Source organism: Lipophrys pholis, assembly GCF_963383615.2.
Source record: "Lipophrys pholis genome assembly, chromosome: 1".
Lineage (NCBI taxonomy): Eukaryota > Metazoa > Chordata > Actinopteri > Blenniiformes > Blenniidae > Lipophrys > Lipophrys pholis.
The window spans coordinates 8,897,394-8,917,378 of NC_137635.1; the positions used below are offsets into that span (position 1 = coordinate 8,897,394).

General features: G+C 42.7%; 2 protein-coding genes across 8 annotated transcripts; one reads left to right on the plus strand and one right to left on the minus strand.

Moving 5' to 3' along the window:
- The first annotated feature begins 241 nt into the window (after positions 1 to 241).
- On the plus strand, positions 242 to 8,374 carry luc7l (LUC7-like). 6 transcript variants are annotated; one of them, XM_080464454.1, is made up of 12 exons: positions 259 to 465; positions 2,262 to 2,332; positions 2,650 to 2,733; positions 3,434 to 3,528; positions 4,148 to 4,246; positions 5,226 to 5,336; positions 5,462 to 5,605; positions 5,701 to 5,877; positions 6,034 to 6,122; positions 6,219 to 6,248; positions 6,372 to 6,533; positions 7,153 to 8,374. In XM_080464454.1, the coding sequence occupies exons 3-12, from the start codon at positions 2,724 to 2,726 to the stop codon at positions 7,271 to 7,273; spliced, it is 1,038 nt and encodes a 345-aa protein (XP_080320580.1). In that variant the 5' UTR covers positions 259 to 465; positions 2,262 to 2,332; positions 2,650 to 2,723; the 3' UTR covers positions 7,274 to 8,374. The 6 variants fall into 6 exon arrangements, with proteins under 6 accessions (XP_080320577.1, XP_080320580.1, XP_080320582.1 ...); XM_080464452.1 differs by having other exon boundaries at positions 260 to 465; positions 2,691 to 2,757; XM_080464455.1 differs by having other exon boundaries at positions 269 to 465; positions 2,691 to 2,733.
- Positions 8,213 to 17,966, minus strand: eps8l1b (EPS8 signaling adaptor L1b). Of its 2 annotated transcripts, none has more exons than XM_080464391.1 (19): positions 17,814 to 17,966; positions 16,796 to 16,849; positions 16,557 to 16,715; positions 16,297 to 16,446; positions 16,107 to 16,183; positions 14,909 to 15,021; positions 14,569 to 14,624; positions 14,343 to 14,472; positions 14,170 to 14,258; positions 14,008 to 14,082; positions 12,913 to 13,061; positions 12,003 to 12,147; positions 11,323 to 11,375; positions 11,133 to 11,235; positions 10,423 to 10,548; positions 10,189 to 10,330; positions 9,067 to 9,232; positions 8,853 to 8,985; positions 8,213 to 8,711 (listed from the first exon to the last, which is right to left on the minus strand). In XM_080464391.1, exons 2-19 carry the CDS (start codon positions 16,826 to 16,828, stop codon positions 8,625 to 8,627), a joined length of 1,986 nt encoding a protein of 661 aa, XP_080320517.1. In that variant the 5' UTR covers positions 16,829 to 16,849; positions 17,814 to 17,966; the 3' UTR covers positions 8,213 to 8,624. The 2 variants fall into 2 exon arrangements, with proteins under 2 accessions (XP_080320517.1, XP_080320518.1); XM_080464392.1 differs by having other exon boundaries at positions 8,286 to 8,711; positions 16,557 to 16,691; positions 17,814 to 17,918.
- Between the last annotated feature and the right edge of the window lie 2,019 nt (positions 17,967 to 19,985).

Here is a 19,985-nt window from a genome sequence, read left to right on the forward strand (position 1 = left end):
AGATTTGGAGGTAAACAATGATAGCCTCCTCCAAACTATTACCTGACAGCAGTGACAGGACAAGCTTCTCCCCGCCAGACAAATTACAGGGATTGTCGGAGAGAATACAGTAAATGAAGCGTTCTCATTGGCTGACCGTCCCACATTTGGCTGATGTGATTGGTTAGATTAACATATGCCCCGCCTCTCATGCGCGTCCAAACCCAACTAGAACGTCCTTGATAAACGCGTCGCTGACGTCATTTCCCGAACCAAAACGGAAACTGCCGAGTTCACGAAGTAGAGAAAAGCAACGGGAGGCGATGCTCGGATGAATAAACACTGTAAACGCCCAACAAACTAATCGAGGAACTGTTTTCAGTTGCTTGATTCTCTATAGCGCTGTTGACGGAGGAGCCACAGTCATGTCTGCCCAGGCTCAAATGCGAGCTTTGCTCGACCAGCTGATGGGAACAGCGAGGGATGGTGAGTCGCTGTAGCATGCTAGCTGAGCTAGCTGGCTAGCCAAGATGGAGGCTGAGGCTGGCTTGTGTTGTCGTGTGATGGACAGAACTGCATGAATGGATGTACCAACGATAGACCCAAACATTCTCCTACCAACTTATGTTTGTATCCACTGTGGCAATATACATCTGATATTAGTTTTTAGATGGCTTCTCGCAAATTTTACCGTTTTTTTTAAAAATTGTATTTATTTTCTACGAATGGCTAAGTTGGCTAACGCGAGCCTGAAGCAGCGGCATTGTGCAGTTAGGCCCTGCTAACATCGCGGACACGGAAAAGTTATTTATCTATCCCAGTTAGCTTTACGCAAATCAACAAATCGGGGAAGTTAGCACTTCTGGGTTGTATTGGCGAATCGTTTCAATACGTCGGTAAAGACGTAACGATGGTTTTATATCACTCTGACCCAGATAACCGCGGTCATCGTCATTAGCGCGGTAACATCGACAGCTGCTGCAAATGTGCTAAAAGTAACTGCACTCCGCAGCTCCTCTATCTTAATATCACCTTTTGTCTTTGTTGGTCCTACAAGTGTTGTTGAATTAAAGTTGTTATATTATTTATACTGCTGGCTGTTGTCCGGGAAGTCGTGGTATGTTATGTACCTCCATAGGTCCAGTCCAGTACGAGATGATACATACAGAAGGATTAACAAAAATAATAATGAATTAGATGATAATAAACAGTCTAACTAATCCAGTAATAGGAAGGTCCATCCTATTATATTGTTAAACTCATTGGTTTAATTTTAATGTTCCAATTTATTAAAAAGAAATTGTATCGTCTTCCCAACACTCTAAACATAAATGTAATTTATACAAACAAGTTTAACAGATAAGTCATGTCATATATGACATTATACTTAAATACGCTTCGTCTTATGCAAGCTCTGACTAAAAGTATTGTTACTGAATGTTGTACATACTAGAATTTCACTGTATTTTAACAATTTAATCCCCGAACACTGGAATGACTTTATATAATTTGATATTTTATCTAACAACATTACTTGATTTGTGGCGATATTCAAGACCAAGTTCTGTGTTTTCAAAGATTTTGTAAAATAGGAATCATCAGGATATATACATTGAATTAGGTGCAGTATTTGAAGAACCACTTGCAGTGAAATGGCCCCTGTCATTTTATTACTAGAGACAAGCTAAGCGTGATCACTGTCCTCTCCATGTAGACATTTACTGTAGGTCTAATCTTAGCTCATCTGAATCCCTGCATTTACTCCATACAAAATAGTGGCTTATCTAAAATTTAAAAATTTGATAAGTCAGTAGCCAGCCACCTATCAAGTAAGTGCTTTAAAGTACAATATTTTGCCTCAGAATCAAAAGAGAACAGTGACGTAACGATATGATTCCAAAATATGATATCTAAAAAAATTTTTACCTTGATTTGTTGTTTTCTTTGAACTGAAAAATACTCAGTGAAACTGAATATTGTTGACATGCATTATTTTGTCTATTAGTTTTGCAATCTAAGCCATTTGGATACAAACATTATCGTATGAGACTGTCAATTTAAATGTGCTGAGCAGAGCATCTATAAATTGGAGTCTCATTCTGAGTAAAATTTGAGCCCTGTGGATCATCCAATACTGAGTTAATGATTCGATCTGTGCTGTATGAGTGTGTTTGTGTTGTGAGTTTGTGGGTGTATGTGTGATGAGATTTATATCAAATTCTTCCCATACATTTGTTGCATACAAACTGAACAATTGTGGCCCCTTTATTTTATTCATTAAGGTTCAGTGTATCTTTGCCAGCCTACATCAATCTGCAAAGGAGTTGCAGAAAAGCCTCATGTTCATCGAGCCGTGAGTCACACATAATTTTTAAAGCTGTTATGATGAATATCCAAACAATTTGTTTGCCTCCACAAAGTTATTGTAGCCTTTTTTTGATCACACAAATGAGTAAATCATCAGTGGCACTAGAGTTATAATTTGGAAAAGTATTTTACAGCCTTGAGCTAAGACATCTGGTCGCGATGAGTCCAAACAAGCAGAGCTCAGTTTTTCATGAGAAGGCAGTTTTTTTTTTTTTTTTTTATTATTATTATGAGTCCACCCAAACTCTTTACACACATCATTTACAATCTGACTTGTGTATGACTCCCAACTTCTTACTACAGGTATGGGCAAGAAAACTGTTCCCATTTATACTTTTCTACAGCGGGTATAATATTCTGCAGCTGAGGTCTTGAAGATGCAGAAGGGTACAGTATGTGGTGCAGATCGCAGTGTGTATAAACAACACTTTCTTCCTTGGATTTCTTTTGCATTTTTGTTCGAATTTTCTTCAAACGTCTTACACTTGTAAACGGCTTGGCTGGAGCATATGTGTGAAATGTTTACAGTTTTGTTTTTCTTTTTTAACATAGTCACATTTTTACACAGTCAGTTTGTGAATATGTAAACTGTACAAAACCAAGGTAACAGTATTATTTGAGTAAACATTCTGTAATTAGAATACTGTGTTACTCCCTTCCTTGACCAGTTATTTGGTGCTTCAACTTAACAGACTTGACGTAGAGTCTCAATACGTTAAACTGAATTGAGGCTTTTTCACATTGTTGTCCAGGTAAGAATAACTCTTAATACCAACCGGAGCTTTCTTTTTCTTTTTATCGCTACAATACTGATGTTAAATTATTAATACACTCCCGTTGAACCACATTAATTCAATTCTTTTTGAAGCTTATCTCACATCAAAGAAGTTATTTTACAGTCAGTGTAATAAGAATTGGTTTTCACTCAGTCAGATGAATACAAACTCTTTGAATGCTAGTTTGGTCACACATCTTTGTCAGATGAATTTAGTGCTGTTGCAGTGATATATCTTGAAGCTCTGGATACGTCGCCATTGCTATAAATTATGTGAGATTTTTCTCACTGGTTTTCTTTTGGCTCTTTCAGGTGATGAGACGCGGCAGAGGGTCAAGTTCACCGACGAGCGCGTCTGCAAAAGTCACCTACTCAACTGCTGTCCACATGACATCCTGTCTGGAACGGTGAGCGAGTCTGAGTACATTAACATGCTCATAAAAACCACATACTTTTCATCTTCTGATCTGACGCGTTTTCACATTTAGGCTTAGATGTCATGACTCTGCCGTTCTGGCATTTTTGAAGATGTGTGGTCTTGTCTTGTTGGGTTTACAGAATGAGCATTGAGTGTTGAAGGTTTAATTTGATTTAACTTGACCTTCAACTCCTGTTTTCTACAGAAATGTCCGTCCTGATTTTGCATGTTGTGTCTGTTGTATTTTGTCTTTCTCTCACATGTCTTTTTTTAATCTTTTTGAATGTAAAAGAATGAAATGAATCAGATTAAAAGGGCTACATGTTGATAGAGAGGACAGATGACACACGTGGAGAAATCTGTGTTAATCCATCTTCTCATAATGACATAACAGCTGTTATTATCTGATGGACATCACACTACACCGTTTACATGATAACATGGGTCCATCTACAAATTGGATTTTGACCAGATATTTAGTGTGTATGTAAAAAGGATTGACGCAGTAGAAAATGTGTAAAATCATTTACAACTGTTGATACCGTGAGATGAATTTGAGTTTCAGGTTGTGTGATGTTGAATCTGGCCTGCCTGTGTCTTTGTGATAGCGTATGGACCTGGGGGAGTGCACAAAGATCCATGACCTCGCGCTGAGGGCCGATTATGAAATTGCCTCCAAGGAGCGAGATCTTTTCTTTGAGCTTGATGTAAGTAATGTGTTTTTTTTCTCAGTATTAGCAATGTCAATGCACTGCCATTGACCTATGGTGTCAATCACTCTGTTCCTTTTTCCACCTGAGACTATTTTTTCCTTTCAAAGCCATCGTTCAATTCCTGTATTCACTTTACAGAGTCTCGTAAAATTGTCAGATGTTATGTGGAGCAGATGCTCATATAATCTCTGACAAGCATCAACATATCACATGATTTACATTGTGTCATAATGGAACACAGCAACACCAGGATGTTTAACTGCTTCTTTTTGTAACGTAATGTCAAAGATGAGAAGTAAAGTGGAACGAAGGCTCCGTTAACACAACGTTTTAAAGTGAAAACGGACAACTTTAGTTGCTTTTTGGGCCCATTCACACAGTAGCGTCTCTCAGAGCCTCTGAAAATGCACCTTTTTGAGAACCCTGCCACTGTGCATGCACGCCGTGGCTGTAGTAAATAGTTCTTCTGTACATGTGAGAGTTGATGAACAATAAGAACGTTTGCCTTCATCGTTTCATGACTCCCAGTTCATATTCTCCTGGACTTGCTAGTTTTCGCGTTGACAGTCACTGTAATAACAATCCAACTTGGTCATCTGTCCATACAAATGTTTTTGTGCTCGCCATTGTTTATGTTTAGACCATATTGTTCAAAAACAAACAGCAGCACTACCTCGTGGCCTGACATGCTAACTACATCCTTTTCTGAGGAAATGGACATTGTTTATTTGAGATTAGATTAGATCGTTGCTGTGTAATGTGAAACTTTCCTGAAATAAAAATGGTTAAATACACAGTTTTCACTTGAAACGTTGTCGCGTAAACGTGTGAATCCATCCTGTGTGTGTTAAATATTTAAGTGCTAGAATACAGAACAAAGTTTCATGTAAATAAAAAAAAATCTTTCAAAGGCTCACAAGTTTCTTGGAGAGTTTCTTTGACATGTTGTCTTGTTGTTGACATGTGGTCAAAGGCGGTGGATCACCTGGAGTCTTTTATTGCCGACTGTGACCGGCGGACAGAACTGGCCAAGAAACGCCTGGCTGAGACCCAAGAAGAGATCAGTGCTGAGGTGGCAGCGAAGGTCAGTGACAAACAATTTATTGTTGTTGTTGTTGTTGTTAGTATTGAAGAAAGTGTCCAATTTCCTCTGTCATTGTGTTTTTTGGGGTTTGAATGTATCCTGAACTGTGTTGTTGTGTTTTGTAGGCAGAGAAGGTCCACGAGCTGAACGAGGAGATTGGAAAGCTGCTGGCGAAGGCTGAGCAGCTCGGAGCTGAAGGCAACGTGGACGAGGCTCAGAAGGTCCTGCAGGAAGTGGAGAAAGTTCGCACCAGGAAGAAGGATGCAGAGGTGAGGAGGAAGTGCTTGTTGGACGGAGCGCATCTCTTACTGCTTCCGTTCCTCCCATTTCTTATTTCTCACTGCCTGTTTTTCTTCTTCTTCAGGAAGAATACAGAAACTCCATGCCGGCCTCCAGCTTCCAGCAGCAGAAGCTCCGGGTGTGTGAGGTGTGCTCTGCTTACCTCGGTCTCCATGACAACGACCGCCGTCTGGCCGATCATTTTGGTGGCAAACTTCACCTAGGCTTCATCCAGATCAGAGAGAAACTGGACCAGCTGAAGGTATTGACCAGCGATCTCAGCTTGTTCACCAAATCTTTAAAGGACGACCGAAATAAACGGGAGAAAACCGGAGCGTAGAATTAAAATGATGGTTTTGGTTGGTGGATTTAAAATACGACTTCAGCTGTAACAGTTGGCTCTTTTTATTTTGCTTAGAAAACTGTGGTGGATAAGCAGGAGAAGAGGAACCAGGAGCGCTTAAAGAGACGAGAAGAAAGAGAGAAAGAGGAGAGGATGAAGAAGAGGTGAGAACAAACACTAAAGATCTGCTTATGTTTAAATATGCTTTCAGTTTGGGTTTTTTTCTGTCACCTCACATTTGTCATCTGCTAATTTCCCAGGACTAGATCACGGAGCAGAGAGCATAGAAGGTAAAGGAACTACTTTTCCGCACCGTCCATCTATTCAACACTATATTGAACACTTCCGTGTTGAGCTGCTCCAGGAAGCTTGACAGTATTTCCAGACTTGAAAACGGTCTGTTGTCTGCTCAGGTCCCGATCTCGTGACCGCAGGAGGAAGCGCTCGTGCTCGACATCGCGAGACAGGCGCCGCTCTCATTCGCGCTCCAGAGAGAGGAGGCGGCGGCACCGCAGCCGATCCCGCTCACGCAGCCGAGGACACCGCCACAGCCACGAGCAGAGCTCCAGACACAAGTAAACACAAAACAAAGTATTCAGTCGTGCTTATATCACGCCTGGAAACACTCGATTCCTAAAGTAGTGTTTGACATCATTTACTGTTTAATTGCGCCACTTGAACAATCTCCTGTGGATGATCTTTTTTTTCCTCTTGGGATGATCCTACAAACACGTGTCATTAGTTCACAATAAGAAATTTGGAGCTTCACTTTTTATTAATGGTGATCAGTCTGCTGCCTTTCACACTGACGTCATTGAGTGTGATGATCAGCAGCAGCACATCGTCCTGTTCTTCCACCTCCGTTCATTGGTAGCAAACAAATCTCGCTCTCCACTGGATCCATTGTGTTTTCATTTTAAACGGCCACACTTCAAGTGAAAATGTCATACATTCTTTTTGGATTTTTGTTTCAGAATAGTTTTGTATTTACACAGCAACAGCACAAACACTGAAAACGATTTAGTTAGTATGTTGGACCACTAGTGGGTGCTTTTTGTTTTTGTAATGAAACCACACGCATGAGAAGAACACGCTATAAACATTAACAGTGAGAAAACACAAACATTCTAGTGACAGACGACCAGTGTTGTTGTGTGAAACTTGCTCAGTGTCTGCTCTGGTTTTGTCGTCCAGGTCGTCCAGGGACCGAGAGCGCTCGTCCAGAGACCGCTCCCGGGAGCGAGACAGGAGGGACGGCATGAACGGGCGGCCGGACTCCCGCCGGGCCGACGACAGGGACATGGGCGACCTCTGAAGACCAAACTCCACCCACCACTACACACAGCCTCCTCCTCCTCCTCCTCCTCCTCCTGTGTCCCCCCCCCCCCTCTGTCTGTCCATTTCTAAGAAACCCCGTGTTCCCCGCCGTCCCTGCCTCCCCCGTTCCCCCGCCTGCCTCTTTTCTTTGCTTTCACGCAGCCGATCCAGAGCATACACATTACTCGGTATAGTATGGAGTCACTGTCCCAGATGAGACATTGCTGTTGGATCAGGGCAGGTTTGTTATTGATGGGTAGTGGAGTGTACTGTAAAACCCACAGTGGCTGTTTTCATCCAGTCCACCTTCTGGCTCCTCCTGCTGCAGTGAGTCAGACTCGTGCTGGACTGGAGCATGAAGTGTAACTCATCCTTATTCTTTTTATTGTTGACCGCTGGTCTTTTGATAAACAATCTGTCTGTAAATATGTTTTGGGCCTACTGATTGTCATGGTCTCAAGAACCCTGTCCTATCAAGTAGTTTCTTTTCTTTCTGATCCTTGCAAAGAATTCTTTCGACTGTTTAATGACAAAAGTGCAGTTCGGGAATCTCTGTCCACAAAATTTTCTTTTCACGAGTCAAATCCAAACAACGGTTTTAAAGTTGCCGTTAGCGTCCAGCATCTGATCCATTACGTTATCTAATCAGTTTTGACGCTTCCTGTATTGAGGAGAATCTGTTTGGCCAGTAAAAGTTAATACACGTTTGATTTCTTCTTTTGTCATTTGTTTTTCTCTTGACCTCTTATTTACTGTTATAAAGAACTAGTTTTGGCACGTGGAGCCGTAGCTTGAGGAAGTAATACATTGGAAATTCACTTGTGAAACTAGATATGTCCTCAAAATTGTTTTATAAATTAAAATTTAGGCCACATGTGGACAGATGATTTACAGTGAAATGCAAATGGATTTTAAAGGATGCACTGCTTTACCTATTGTGTGAAGTCATATCTGTTTATGTTCTGCTGAAAATCTTCAGTTTGAAGTCTCAATTAAAAAAAAAAAAAAATCCCATCATTTAAACTTTTATTGTCTGCTGGCTTTTTTGTTTTGCATGGAAAGTTATTCACTGAATAAAAGACAAGCATGTTGCACGGATAAATACAAGTATGAGAGCTATTTACATTTAAATGATCATGCATTTCGATTATGGCACTTCAGTGTTGAAATATTTAATGTGCACAGAATATGAATTCAGTAGAAGTTTCAAATTTCTTGTTTTCTTTGGTTTGAAGTAATAGTGTGACCGTGGCCATGTCGAGTCACTCCTCTGCTTCTGGAGAGTCCACTTGGATGTTGCAGATGTACCGGAGGACCACAGTCCTTCATCACGCTCTTCGCTCTGCAGATCACAAGGTGCCGCTCTGCAGTTCAGAGTCAACCTTCATTTTCTGTTTTTCCATGACTGCCTCCAGCTCCGTCGCTCTTCGAGCGTCCTGTAGAAAGAGTCCAGGTGAGTTATGACTGGTGGAGGTGATGGACGATCTGGACCAGGCGAAGTTTAAAAGGTCCAGATGATCATGTTAAATTCAACTGGCGCTGAAGGCCAGGAGGAAGCGTGGCTCCTCTGTCCTCACCTCCAGCAGTGATTTCTGCACCGCGAGCTGACTGTACACTCTGGCTCCCTCCTCTGGTATCACAGCTCGAAGCTCATCCTTGTTGAGGGAGAAGAGCTGCGCTCCTGTCAGCACTCCCAAACACGACACCGTCCTGCGGAACACAAAGTGAAAGCTCTGAGCTGGAGAGGCCGCGTGGTGAACACGCCTGTCTATGTAGGGGGGGAGAACTCACGACTCGCTGAAGCCCTTCCCCCGGAGCCACTCCGCCACCTCGTCTGAAGGAGAGGTGAAGTCGAGGGGGACGGAGGTGTCCGCCGATCGAGGGATGACCAGAGGTTTGTTCAGGTTGGCCTTTCCGTTGGTGAGCTTGTGGAGCAGCTCGTCATTCACCAGCATGACTGAGGAGGATTAACATAAATAACAACAAAAACTTAAAGCTCTGGCCTCAAACACGCACCCCATTCAATGTTCCTTCTTTATTACTATTTACATTGTAGAGTCTCACTGAAGGCATCAAAGGTATGAATGAACACATGGAATTATGTTGTTCTATATTTTAGATTAGGGCTTTGCTGGTGACACTGTTGGGGATTTATTCAAAATTGGAGGGGAACTGAAGCAGTGTGGTGAACCCAGCATCCTGCACCGACACGCCATCACATCTGCTTGGACCATCGTTTATTTCTCAACACTAAACACACAAACACTCCTCCAGGTTGTGTGAGGGCGATGGAGAGCCGTCACATGGCCTCCAGTCTCCGGCCAGATGGTTTTGGATGAGATGGACCGCAGAGTGAAGGCAAAAGGGCTCAGCGACATGGGAGCTGGGTCAAGACTGTCGGAAGACCATTTCAGGTGACGACCTCATGAAGCTCATCCAGAGAAGGTCAAGAGTGAGCAAAGCAAAGGATGGCTATTTTGAAGAAAACATTTGAGTTATTTCACACTTCTTTAGTTCTTGCATAATTCTATATGTGCTCCTTTATAGCTTTGACGCCTTCAGTGAAAATCTACAACGTAAAGAAACTAAAGAAAAAACATTGAATGTGAAGGTGTGTCCAAATCTTTGAGTGGGAGTGGAGATTATTTATTCATGTAAATGTATTTTCATAAAAAAATAGACTTAATTGCTTATAACGATTATTTACAAAGGGTTCGTATGAGTGTGTGTGCATATAAATATTTATTTTCCTTTGTGTTGTGTATGTTCCTGACATGGAATGAATGAATTCATTTTTAATCCCTCCATGTAAAAAGCTCCTGAACAGCCGTCAACTGACTCTGATTTGTTCTGTTTTCACTCAGAATGCTCCGTCAGCCACCAAGCGAACCCGAGAAGCCCCAGATTGGATACCTTTATCGGAGTCGTCCGCAAGATGGTTGTAGGGCGGTAGGCTGCGCGGGCGCAGCGGGGAGTGTGAGGGGGAGCTGAGGAGAGAGGGGCTCGGTGGGACGACGGAACGACTGGTGGTGGGGGGAGGCGGAGCGGCGGGGATCTGCAGGAGTGTGAAGAAGTACAGGTGAGCTCAGGCCTCAGTGTGCCGGCGATGCCTGGGCGTATCTGTGTGTGTGTGTGTGAGTGTCTTACGCTGGGGGCTCTGTTGGCTGTGGGGCTCTCTATGTGGTCCAACGGCTCCAAGATGTTGAAGGGGACGAATCCCACCTGGTTGAACCGATTACGACACTTCCACCAGCGCTTGGATGATTCTATCACCTGTCGGACGGAGGAGTGGCTGTCAGCGGCCTGCTGGCTCCGTCAGCACCTCCACATTATTCACATGGTGTCGCCTTACAGTCACACTCACTTATCTGCTGTGTTTTATTCATGTCAGCAACTTTACAATCCAGGGGAAAACAATTCATGTTAATGGCTATGGGTGAGAGCATGAGACACCCTGGACAGCTCGCCAGTCCATCACAGGACACGCGAACTCACATTTATGGTCACCAATGAACCTCACATGCATGTTTTTAGACTGTGGGAGGAAACTCACGCAGACACGAGGAGAACATGCAAACTCCTCAGCCCGGCCAGTATTTGAACCCTTGACCTTTTCGCTGTGAGGTGAGAGCGCTCACCACTGCTCCGCCATGTGACTCATTTCAAATATTTTTTTAAATATCAATTGTGATGATTATGAAAAATCTGAACCTATCAAATGCTCTGATTGAAATCTATAAAGAATATAAAACAAAAAAATCCTTGATCGACGTGTGAAAAGTCAATAGACTGGCTGATCGAATGAAACGATAAGAGATGGTTGTCTTTAAGTCCTGTGATTCGTTTCAGCGTCTCACCTCCAGTGTCTCCCCCTGTTGCACTGACAGCTCACTGGCGTTCCTGGCTATGAAATCGTAGCTGCAGCTGTACGTTCTGTCCGATGCCTGGAACGGCCCGTCTCTGTGGCGAAGGGAAACAGACACAGTTTGTAAGCAGCTCAGGTCAGTCGGGGCAAATGGTTGGCGTTCATGTCTTGAGGTGACCCACGTTTCATCGCTGATGTGGATGTCCGGGTGGCCGAGCAGATGAGGCTGCTGCTGCTGCAAAGACAGTGAGTCGGACAATGTTCACAACATGGAACGCACAAACACAAGGACAGATGATTTCAACATCCTCGGTTATAAAACAGCTTAACAGAAACTTAAAACTATAAAACAAAATGGTAATAAAAGAACAAATGCGTTGGAGCAAGCAGCCTGCAGTCGTTGTGAATAATGAGGGGAAATGAAGCCATTTCAGTGCAAATGCAGTCGTGAGAGAAAGTTCAATGTTCTTAGTTTCAGCAATTATGTTGAACAGAATCGCTTCAAAACAGGTTTACGCGGAGTGGGAAGAGAGCAGTGTGCATGTTATGGAAATAAATGTTGTCTGTAAACACATGCAGGAATCTGTGCAAAGTGGAAAATATATGAATTTCACATTTACCTACTCCTTTTTAAACGTTTCAGGTGTAACTTTAATTTAGTTTTACAATAACTTCTCAAAGGATTGTTGGAGATAATTCAAAGCGTCACCCCTCATCTAAGAGTTCTCCATCAGCCACGACACCAGAGCAACATCTTCACTTCACTTTGTATTTCCCTCTTTCAGTGTGTGTTATTACATCAAACTCATGTGTTGTACTTTCACACAGTCATATCGGAGTGACCCTCACGGGTATTTCATACCTCTTGTTTCACTAGGTAGGCTTCATACTTGTGCTGTGACTCCACCGGATCCTCCCAGACCTGCCCATCTGGCCTCAGGGCTTCTGGCTTCCAGCCACTCAGAAACACAGGAGTGTACGAAGCCACGGGCCCTTTGAGCTGAGAGCTGAAGAAACATCACAAAACATCGACGTCAGCCTCCGCTTTCACCGCAGTTTCAAACACATTCATACGTTAAACCCAGTGCTCTGGGTTTTTTTTTTTTTGAAGCTGCATACACAATGCATTTGGAACTAGTTATAATCATGTTAACCCTTCAAAGATAAAAAAAAAAAAAAAGAGAGATAGTGATCGATATGTATAAAGCAACCTTTATGACCAAAAAGACCCGTTTTTGTCACTTTTCACCAAATCGAATTTACCCGAAGCCGCAACATACACTTAACCTTTAAAACGAGGCTGCTCCAGCTCTTATAGTGTCACATAAAGTTTGGATGTATGAAGATAAACTATGTCCCACGTTGCATTTATGAAGTTTCAATTATAGTTTTGGATGGTAAACATTTTAATTAAAAAAAACAGTTTTTTCTACCTGACTTTAGAGGTTTCAATCTTCATTTTTCAGAATTTTTTTAAGCCTATTGGTGCATTTTAGCTGTTTTATTTAGTTTTGTGTATATACCCCCCCACCCTTAAAGCTTTTTTTTCAAAGCTGTTTTAGACGTTTATTTCCTCCATTTCTTGATGTTTTGGCTATTTTTCCCCATTTTCAACACTTTAGTTGTGCCGCATTTATCTATACTGGAAATTCAGTTATTTTTCAAAAAAAAAAAAAAAAAAAGACTGTGTTAAAGGAAGAAATGAGTGGGTTAAATGAAGTGAGCCTGTTGGTTTCAGGTTTCAGGTTTCAGGTTTCAGGTGTTGTACATACAGAGGATGTGTCCAGTTGGGGCCCAGAGACGTCCACAGTTCCCTCTCCTGCTCACTCAGGTTGTTTTGCAGCAGAGAGATAGCAGAGGTGGTCATGGCGGGGCTGGAAACTGAGGCTCCGAGGCCTGGTCCCCCCGTCGTTTTCACCATCTGTACAAAGAAGTCAGTGTTACTTAATCTGCCATTTGAAATCCGGCGATCAGTGCTGGCTCAGAGGAGCACAAACATTGTTCGGCCTCCTTTCAGAGCTCTAATAATGGAGGGCTCGGCCACAGTGATAAAAGTCCCATACCCAGAGATACGGGGCTGTTTTACACAAATCAAACCAAACCTTTTATGACTGATTCATACTGGAAAATTTGTATATTTACTCTCAGATCCACTATCAGCTGAGACCCACCTGAAATTCCACAACTTCAGATTGTATTTGGCATAAAGTAGTTACTCAAAATATTGAAAATGAATCAGCTTGACCTGCCTCTTTTGTAAACATGATGTGTGCAACAGCCATGGTTGGACTACTTCTGAATCTGCACGAACAATACAAGACAAATACAGTATATCCAAGCTAACTTCTTGTTTGCCTTTTTAGGTCGAGTTTTGAAACAACAAGTTACAGCTAAAGCTCTGACCAAAATGTTTGTACTAATCCAATATCCAAATGTCCCACCACAGCGCAAACACATGCTGCATTTATGGAGTATTTGAAGTTTCAATGAGGCGGCCACGCCAGGAACTGCCCTGTGCAAACAATAAGAGCAACTTGTAGTTTCAAGCAGGTTTGCTAAAGAATTTCATTACATTTTCACATGACACATGTTTTCACTGTATCGCCTTTCAAAATATCGTCATTATAATGAGGGGAAACTTTGAAACGAGATCTCAGATTCATCCTTGTTGACACCAGCAGTTCATGAACTTTATGTAGACCTTTATTTGTGTTGCTCTGCCCCCATGATTGCTTGGCCAGCTAAATTTTGAGATGCTCGTCACGCCCTGGTTTGACTTTTAATACGGACGTCTGTTCAAGAAAGGATCGCATGCTACAGCAACAGTGAGGACAGTTGCTGGAGTACAGTTTAAAACACTCACTCACCATATCCAGAGGTCTGAACACATGGTGGACGAGATCCTCAGATGAAGGATTGGCGATGGCCGACTTCAGACGAGCCTGAACGAAGAAGAGCGGGAGTTAATATGCGTTCTTCAATGAGTAAAGCTGGGAAGCAATGAGGATGCGACCTGACTGAAGACACACCAAAAGACCGAAGCAGTATTTAAACTTCTCGAAGATATCAATGAAGTCCTCCTCCGGTGGCGGTCGGGCCTTTGCTGTGAGTAAGTCGTCTGTCGTTGGTGCAACATTGAGACACAGTCAGTCATCAGTCATCAGAGCAGAGCTGCTGCGTCATGAGCTCTCTCTCAATTTACCTTCTGACGTTTGCTTTTTGCTTTTCTTCTTCTTCTTCTTCCTCTGGTTCAGCACGGATGTGGCCTCGGCAATCTGTTGCAGCCTCCCCATGAAGCTCTCGATGTCGTCGAAGCAGTGATTGAGGATCCCCTGAGGGAAGCAGAACCAGTTCTGTTATGTGCTGCACAGATGTGAGAAACAGCCCCGGGGTGGCTGAAGCGATGCAAAAGTGATGAGGAGGCATACCACTTCTCTCTCAGCCCGCACCAGAGACATGTCGGCCCCGCCGTTCACACCGTTCGCTGTGGAGAAAGATAGCGAGGGATTAGTTCACCCGCTTTCATTCAATCACTCCTTGGTCCTTCGTACATTTAGTATTCCTGCTGCCTTTTACCCCTGAACCTCCCCCCCCTCCCCCGACTCAGACACACAAAGCCAACACTGTGCTCCTCCGAGCTTTTCTAACCTAAATACTTATCACAGAGGCCGACTTCTCTCCTTTCCTTCTTCTTACCTTCTCAACATGTCAGACGCTTCTGAAAACATGCAAAGCATTCACACATAAACAGGAGGCCTTTCTTCTTACCTCTGAGTCCGGGGTACGGCGGAGGGTTGGCTGGCGGGGGATTGGGAGCGTGGGCCACGGGGTGACTCGGCAAGTCGTAGGGATCCAGCATCCTACGGCCGCTCTGAGGAAGACTGGGGGAAAAGAGAGTTCCAGAAGGTTAGAAGGTGATAACAGCCTTTTTGTTGAGGGATGATGTCACTGATCTCTCAGCACCATCACAGGAAACGCCCTTAGTCAAACAGTCAAGCGGTGAGTGATGGCCTCCTCCGCTGCGTTTTGAGGGTCTGATAGAATGGCGTACAATACCAGCAGATCTTTGATCTCTGAATCACATTCTGACAATGCCAAGAGCAGGACGCCTCTGACATTCAATCCCACAGCCTTTATTCCACCATGAAAGTAGAGTAAACAGCCCGTTGTGCTTACTCATGGCTGTAACCCGTACTGCACACAGCTGCTTCACAAAAATCAGCCGACAACAGATGAGTTTTAAACACTGTGGACAAGGACACCGACACCGAGTCCAAACCTCGATACTTTTCACAGCTCTTGGCACACCTACAGCGTTACAGCATAACAACACGTCAGAAAACTACACTGAGAGGAAAACCTGAAGGCCATTTTGACACACAGAAAAAAAGCCAATCGTGACTTTGTCTTACCACACGTGTCTTCGTCTCTCGTCCTTCAGAGAGAAATTTCTGACAGCAAGTGATCCGCTCACTGTGTCATCCCTCGACTGCCCTCTACGCCTTCCAGTCACAATGGCCTTGTTATCGCTGTCACACCTTCTTAAGTTATGTAGAAACCTGTAAAACGAGTCTCTCTCCCTCTCTCTCGCTCTCTCTCCGTCTCTCTCTCTCTCTCTCTCTCTCTCTCTCTCTCTCTCTCTCTCTCTGTCAGCTGTTTACACTGGCCTCGCTCTCCCAGGCAGACAGGTGGATGGTTGTTTTGACTCAGCGGAAAATGAGACGTACTGGTATCATGCAAGGCAAAAATCAAACAATTCAATGGGAAACCTTCCTGAATATCGACTCTTTATCTCTCTTTTGTTGCACTATATGATTGTTATTATGTGATAGTCCACCCCCCTCCCTCCCTCCCATACACGGTGAACACAAACAGAAACATGAAAGCTCAGAAACATCATCTGATTATACACTGTGAGAGCCAGTTCCATGAGTTTTGGAGCCTGTGACTGTGACATTGACTGTACCTGAGGGCGTCGGAAAGCGTCTCGCTCCTGGAGGAAGCCGAGGTGGCGCGTGTGATGTCGTCACAGATCTGTCCTGCCTGCGAGGATAGGAATCTGGAAGTGGCATCACTTGTAAAACCTGAACCCGGGCGACTGTTCAAACGGACTCTCTGAGTCACAGGAGCTGCTCGTGTCATGTGTCATTACTCACCTTCACAGTTTCACAGTTGAAAAAGTGAATGTCTGGCTTCTTCTGGTCTGCAACTTGGCAGACCAACTGCAGGAGGGATGAGAAGTGCCTTTCATTGTCAATGGCGTCGCAGCGGTAGATGTTTTTGAAAGAGTATCTCTCCAGCTCGTCCTGCGTGAGAAAGCAAAGTTGATCGTTTTTGTAGATGTGACCATAAAAGGAATGTTCTTTGGTGAGCAAGGCAATGGGAGCCTACGGGCCTGTTATTGATGACGGTTCACCTGAGTCTGTATGTCCCGGAGATGAATGGCCTCTGCTCCAACGTCCAGAAACATCCGCTGACTCCACAGCTTTTCGTGGTCAGCCAAGACGGACAGACGAGTCTGGGCCTCCTCGACGCTCTGCACGTCTCCGTCCTGCAGCGAGAACGTCAGGAGGTGCTGCAAATGAACAGGCGAACCGTGAGGTAAAACAAATCATGGGTCCCCTTGCAAAATGTCTTGTGCTGGTTCAAGCTCACGGTAACAAGATGCCGTGCGACGTTCGTCATCATTGGTTTTCTGCTTTCACGTCTCTGGGGGGGAGGAAAACACATGAATATTTGACCACAAAGGAATCTGTTTACAGGTGTGGGCGGGGCTTTAAAGAAAGTCCATGTCAAAATAACTCAAACAAAAAAGATACCCCAATGTGTGACTGTTTGCAGTTCTCTGTTTCACTCTATGTCAGCCGGTACTGTTTCTGCTTCAGTAATGTGGAATTACATCATACCAGGTCGTGAGCTACACAACCAGTCTGGCTACAGAACAAATGATCTGTCATTCTCCTGATAGTGAATTAGTGTCAACTATCATCTAGAATGACTTAAGTCTACATTTTGCACTAAGTTATTCATAACTACTCTCATAGCACATGTATTCATGAAGGCATATTAGACAAGAATGTGTACGTATATAACTTCTACATTCATGTAGTGAGTCAAGCTGTTCTTTACTGTGATGAGCTGAGTTAACCACACCAGTTTATTAAACATGTAATTTCACAAATTGGGTGTGAGAAATACACACTGTAGTAAATGGTGCAGAGATGATGATCACAACAATGATAACAATAATAATAAAAAATAAGTTCTATACTTGTATTCTATGGCTTTGAGGGAAAAGGTTGTTGAAAAAATATGAACTTCAATAGAATCTGTTAATAATTATCACAAACCTGAGCATTAGAATTACAGTGATATTCAAGGTGTTAGAAACAAAGAAATAGACCATATGAGAGCCATTTGGAAGGGAAAAATTAGCAAATATTCCTGTTTTTAATGGTGTAAATCTTAAATAGGGTCCAGGTTAGGTTTGATCTGAAACTAAAACTAACCAAATCGCAGACATACTAACTCTAGATTGTCTGCATGACATATTGAAGCATGAACACTAAACGACATGTGACCAAGCAGGAGACATTTTTACATAAAACCCTTTAGTGGTTTCAAATGTTAAATATTTTCCAGTGATGGGAACATGGACGGTGGGGAAACTTACCCAGATCTACAATCCTCGAGTGTTTCAGTCGTGATGTGATCATCTGTGAGAGGGTGAAAGAAATCCCTCCTGAGTATCAGTCTCTCATTCTGCTCTCTGTGGTGTGAGAACCAGAGGTGTGCCACAGCCACTGTGCACAGACCCGCCCACACTAACTTAACCATAGAATATTCATCGTTCTCTCTCTCTCTCTCTCTCTCTCTCTCTCTCTCTCTCTCTCTCTGGCAGTGGAACATGAAGTTCATGGTCATGGCTCTATCTATCTATCTATCTATCTATCTATCTATCTATCTATCTATCTATCTATCTATCTATCTATCTATCTATCTATCTATCTATCTATCTATCATCTATCTATCATCTATCTATCTATGTTATCACACGTTACTTAACAGTAATTGCAAGGCAAATCTACATGATCGTCGAATAGTAGGAGATGAGTGGGAAGAAAAAAACCTGCAGAACCAGGCTCAGAGTTGGAGACAAGGAAAGTAAGGAAAGTTTATTCATGAAGTGCTTTTCACAGATAAAAAAAAAACATCACAAAGTGCTGTACATAAAATGCGAGCACTAATACAGCATAAGAATAATTTCATCAAAATAAAAACGGGGGGGGGGGGTGTTGGCTGTTCTGGGTGAACCTAAGAACAAGTGATCTTCTGGGGTAACATGGGATAAACAGCTCTTTAAGATTTGATGGAGCCTGGTTGTTATGTTAAAAGAAAGATTTTAAATTATAGTCTGGATTTAACATGAAGCCAGTGAAGAGAAGCTCATATTGGAGCAATGTGATCTCTCTGCTGGTTCCTGTCAGAGATATGAATTAAAGACTTTTAAAGCAGTTATTCGGACACCCTGATAATATGGCGTTACAATACTCTACCCTGAAAGTAACAAACGCATGAATTATCTGAGTCAGCATTTTGCTAATTTTAGGAATATTACGCAGGTGAAAAAACACCATCCTGCAGATTTGTTTGATTTTGAAGTTGAAGGATAAGCCAAAGTACAAAGGTCAAAGTAATACCATACAGCATTACTATATCCATCCATCCATCCTTCTTTTCGAGTGCTTACCCTGTTCAGGGTCGCAGGGCGCTGGAGCTGATCCCAGCGTACGATAAGCGAGGGCAGGGTACCTGCACAGGGCGCCAGTCTGTCACAGGGCGTGTTGCTGTATGTTTAGATCATTTCTCTCTCAATGGTCAAACAAAACTACAACATTAGTAAGTAAAATGGGGATGTCAAACTAATTTTACTTCAGAGGCCAGGTAAAGTGCAGCTTGATCTCAAGTGGACCAGAAAATAATAGCATTGTAATCTATAAATAAGAACTTTAAATCTCTGTCTTAGTGTTAGTGCATCAAGGTTTTAATGTGTCAATACAATTCAAACAATATGTCTGAGTTCACCATGTGCTTTACCAATTACAGATCACAGTGGATTTTTATTTCCCTATTACATCTTCAAAGGCAACACATTTGGCCACATGGAGCTGGAACTCAAAAATACATTAGGTTAGTTCATATTTTAATCAGAATAACTTTGTCAACACAATTCTACATCTGTGTAGTAATCCTGATTACCACGCAATACAGACTAAAGTGCGCCCCTGGTGGTCAAATAAATATATTGCAGTTTAGGGGTGCGTCAATAGAGTTTCGGTCCAATGCTGCTTGGAGTACTCATTCTCGTACTTGTACTCGTGAAAGATCCCTGATACAACCTGGCAAGTATACCTTACCTTATCCGTCAGCAACGTCGCCTGCAGACACTCAAGAGAGCACAAGTGATGCCCGCAGTTTAGAGATTCTTAAAGGGGTCATATTCTACAGTTTTTCCACACTTTCACATGGTCTCGTTGGTCCAAAAACATTGTATTCGACGTTTATTGCCCCAAATCCAGCTTCTCCTTGATTTTCCCCCATTTGAATATTGAAATCATAGGACCTGCATTCAGAATCTGCTGTGTCTGTGTGAGCTGGACTGGCTCAGCCTCACACATGTCCATCTTGGGAAGAGGAGGAAAAAAGACAATTCTATCAAAAAGACAAAATAATAGAATAAGATTAAGTTACAAGCTAATAATAATAATAATAATAATAATAATAATAATAATAATAATAATAATAATAATAATAATAATAATAATAATAATAATAACGTCTGTAA

Excerpts from the sequence above, each read along its gene's own strand:
- luc7l (XM_080464451.1), top strand. The coding sequence starts at position 405 with ATGTCTGCCCAGGCTCAAATGCGAGCTTTGCTCGACCAGCTGATGGGA. Across the intron at positions 3,529-4,147 it reads ATGACATCCTGTCTGGAACG|CGTATGGACCTGGGGGAGTG; the intron begins GTGAGCGAGTCT and ends TCTTTGTGATAG. Across the intron at positions 6,249-6,371 it reads CGGAGCAGAGAGCATAGAAG|GTCCCGATCTCGTGACCGCA; the intron begins GTAAAGGAACTA and ends TTGTCTGCTCAG.
- eps8l1b (XM_080464391.1), bottom strand. The coding sequence starts at position 16,828 with ATGATGACGAACGTCGCACGGCATCTTGTTACC. Across the intron at positions 16,716-16,795 it reads TCGCACGGCATCTTGTTACC|CACCTCCTGACGTTCTCGCT; the intron begins GTGAGCTTGAAC and ends GTTCATTTGCAG. Across the intron at positions 14,083-14,169 it reads AATACTGCTTCGGTCTTTTG|GCTCGTCTGAAGTCGGCCAT; the intron begins GTGTGTCTTCAG and ends TTCTTCGTTCAG.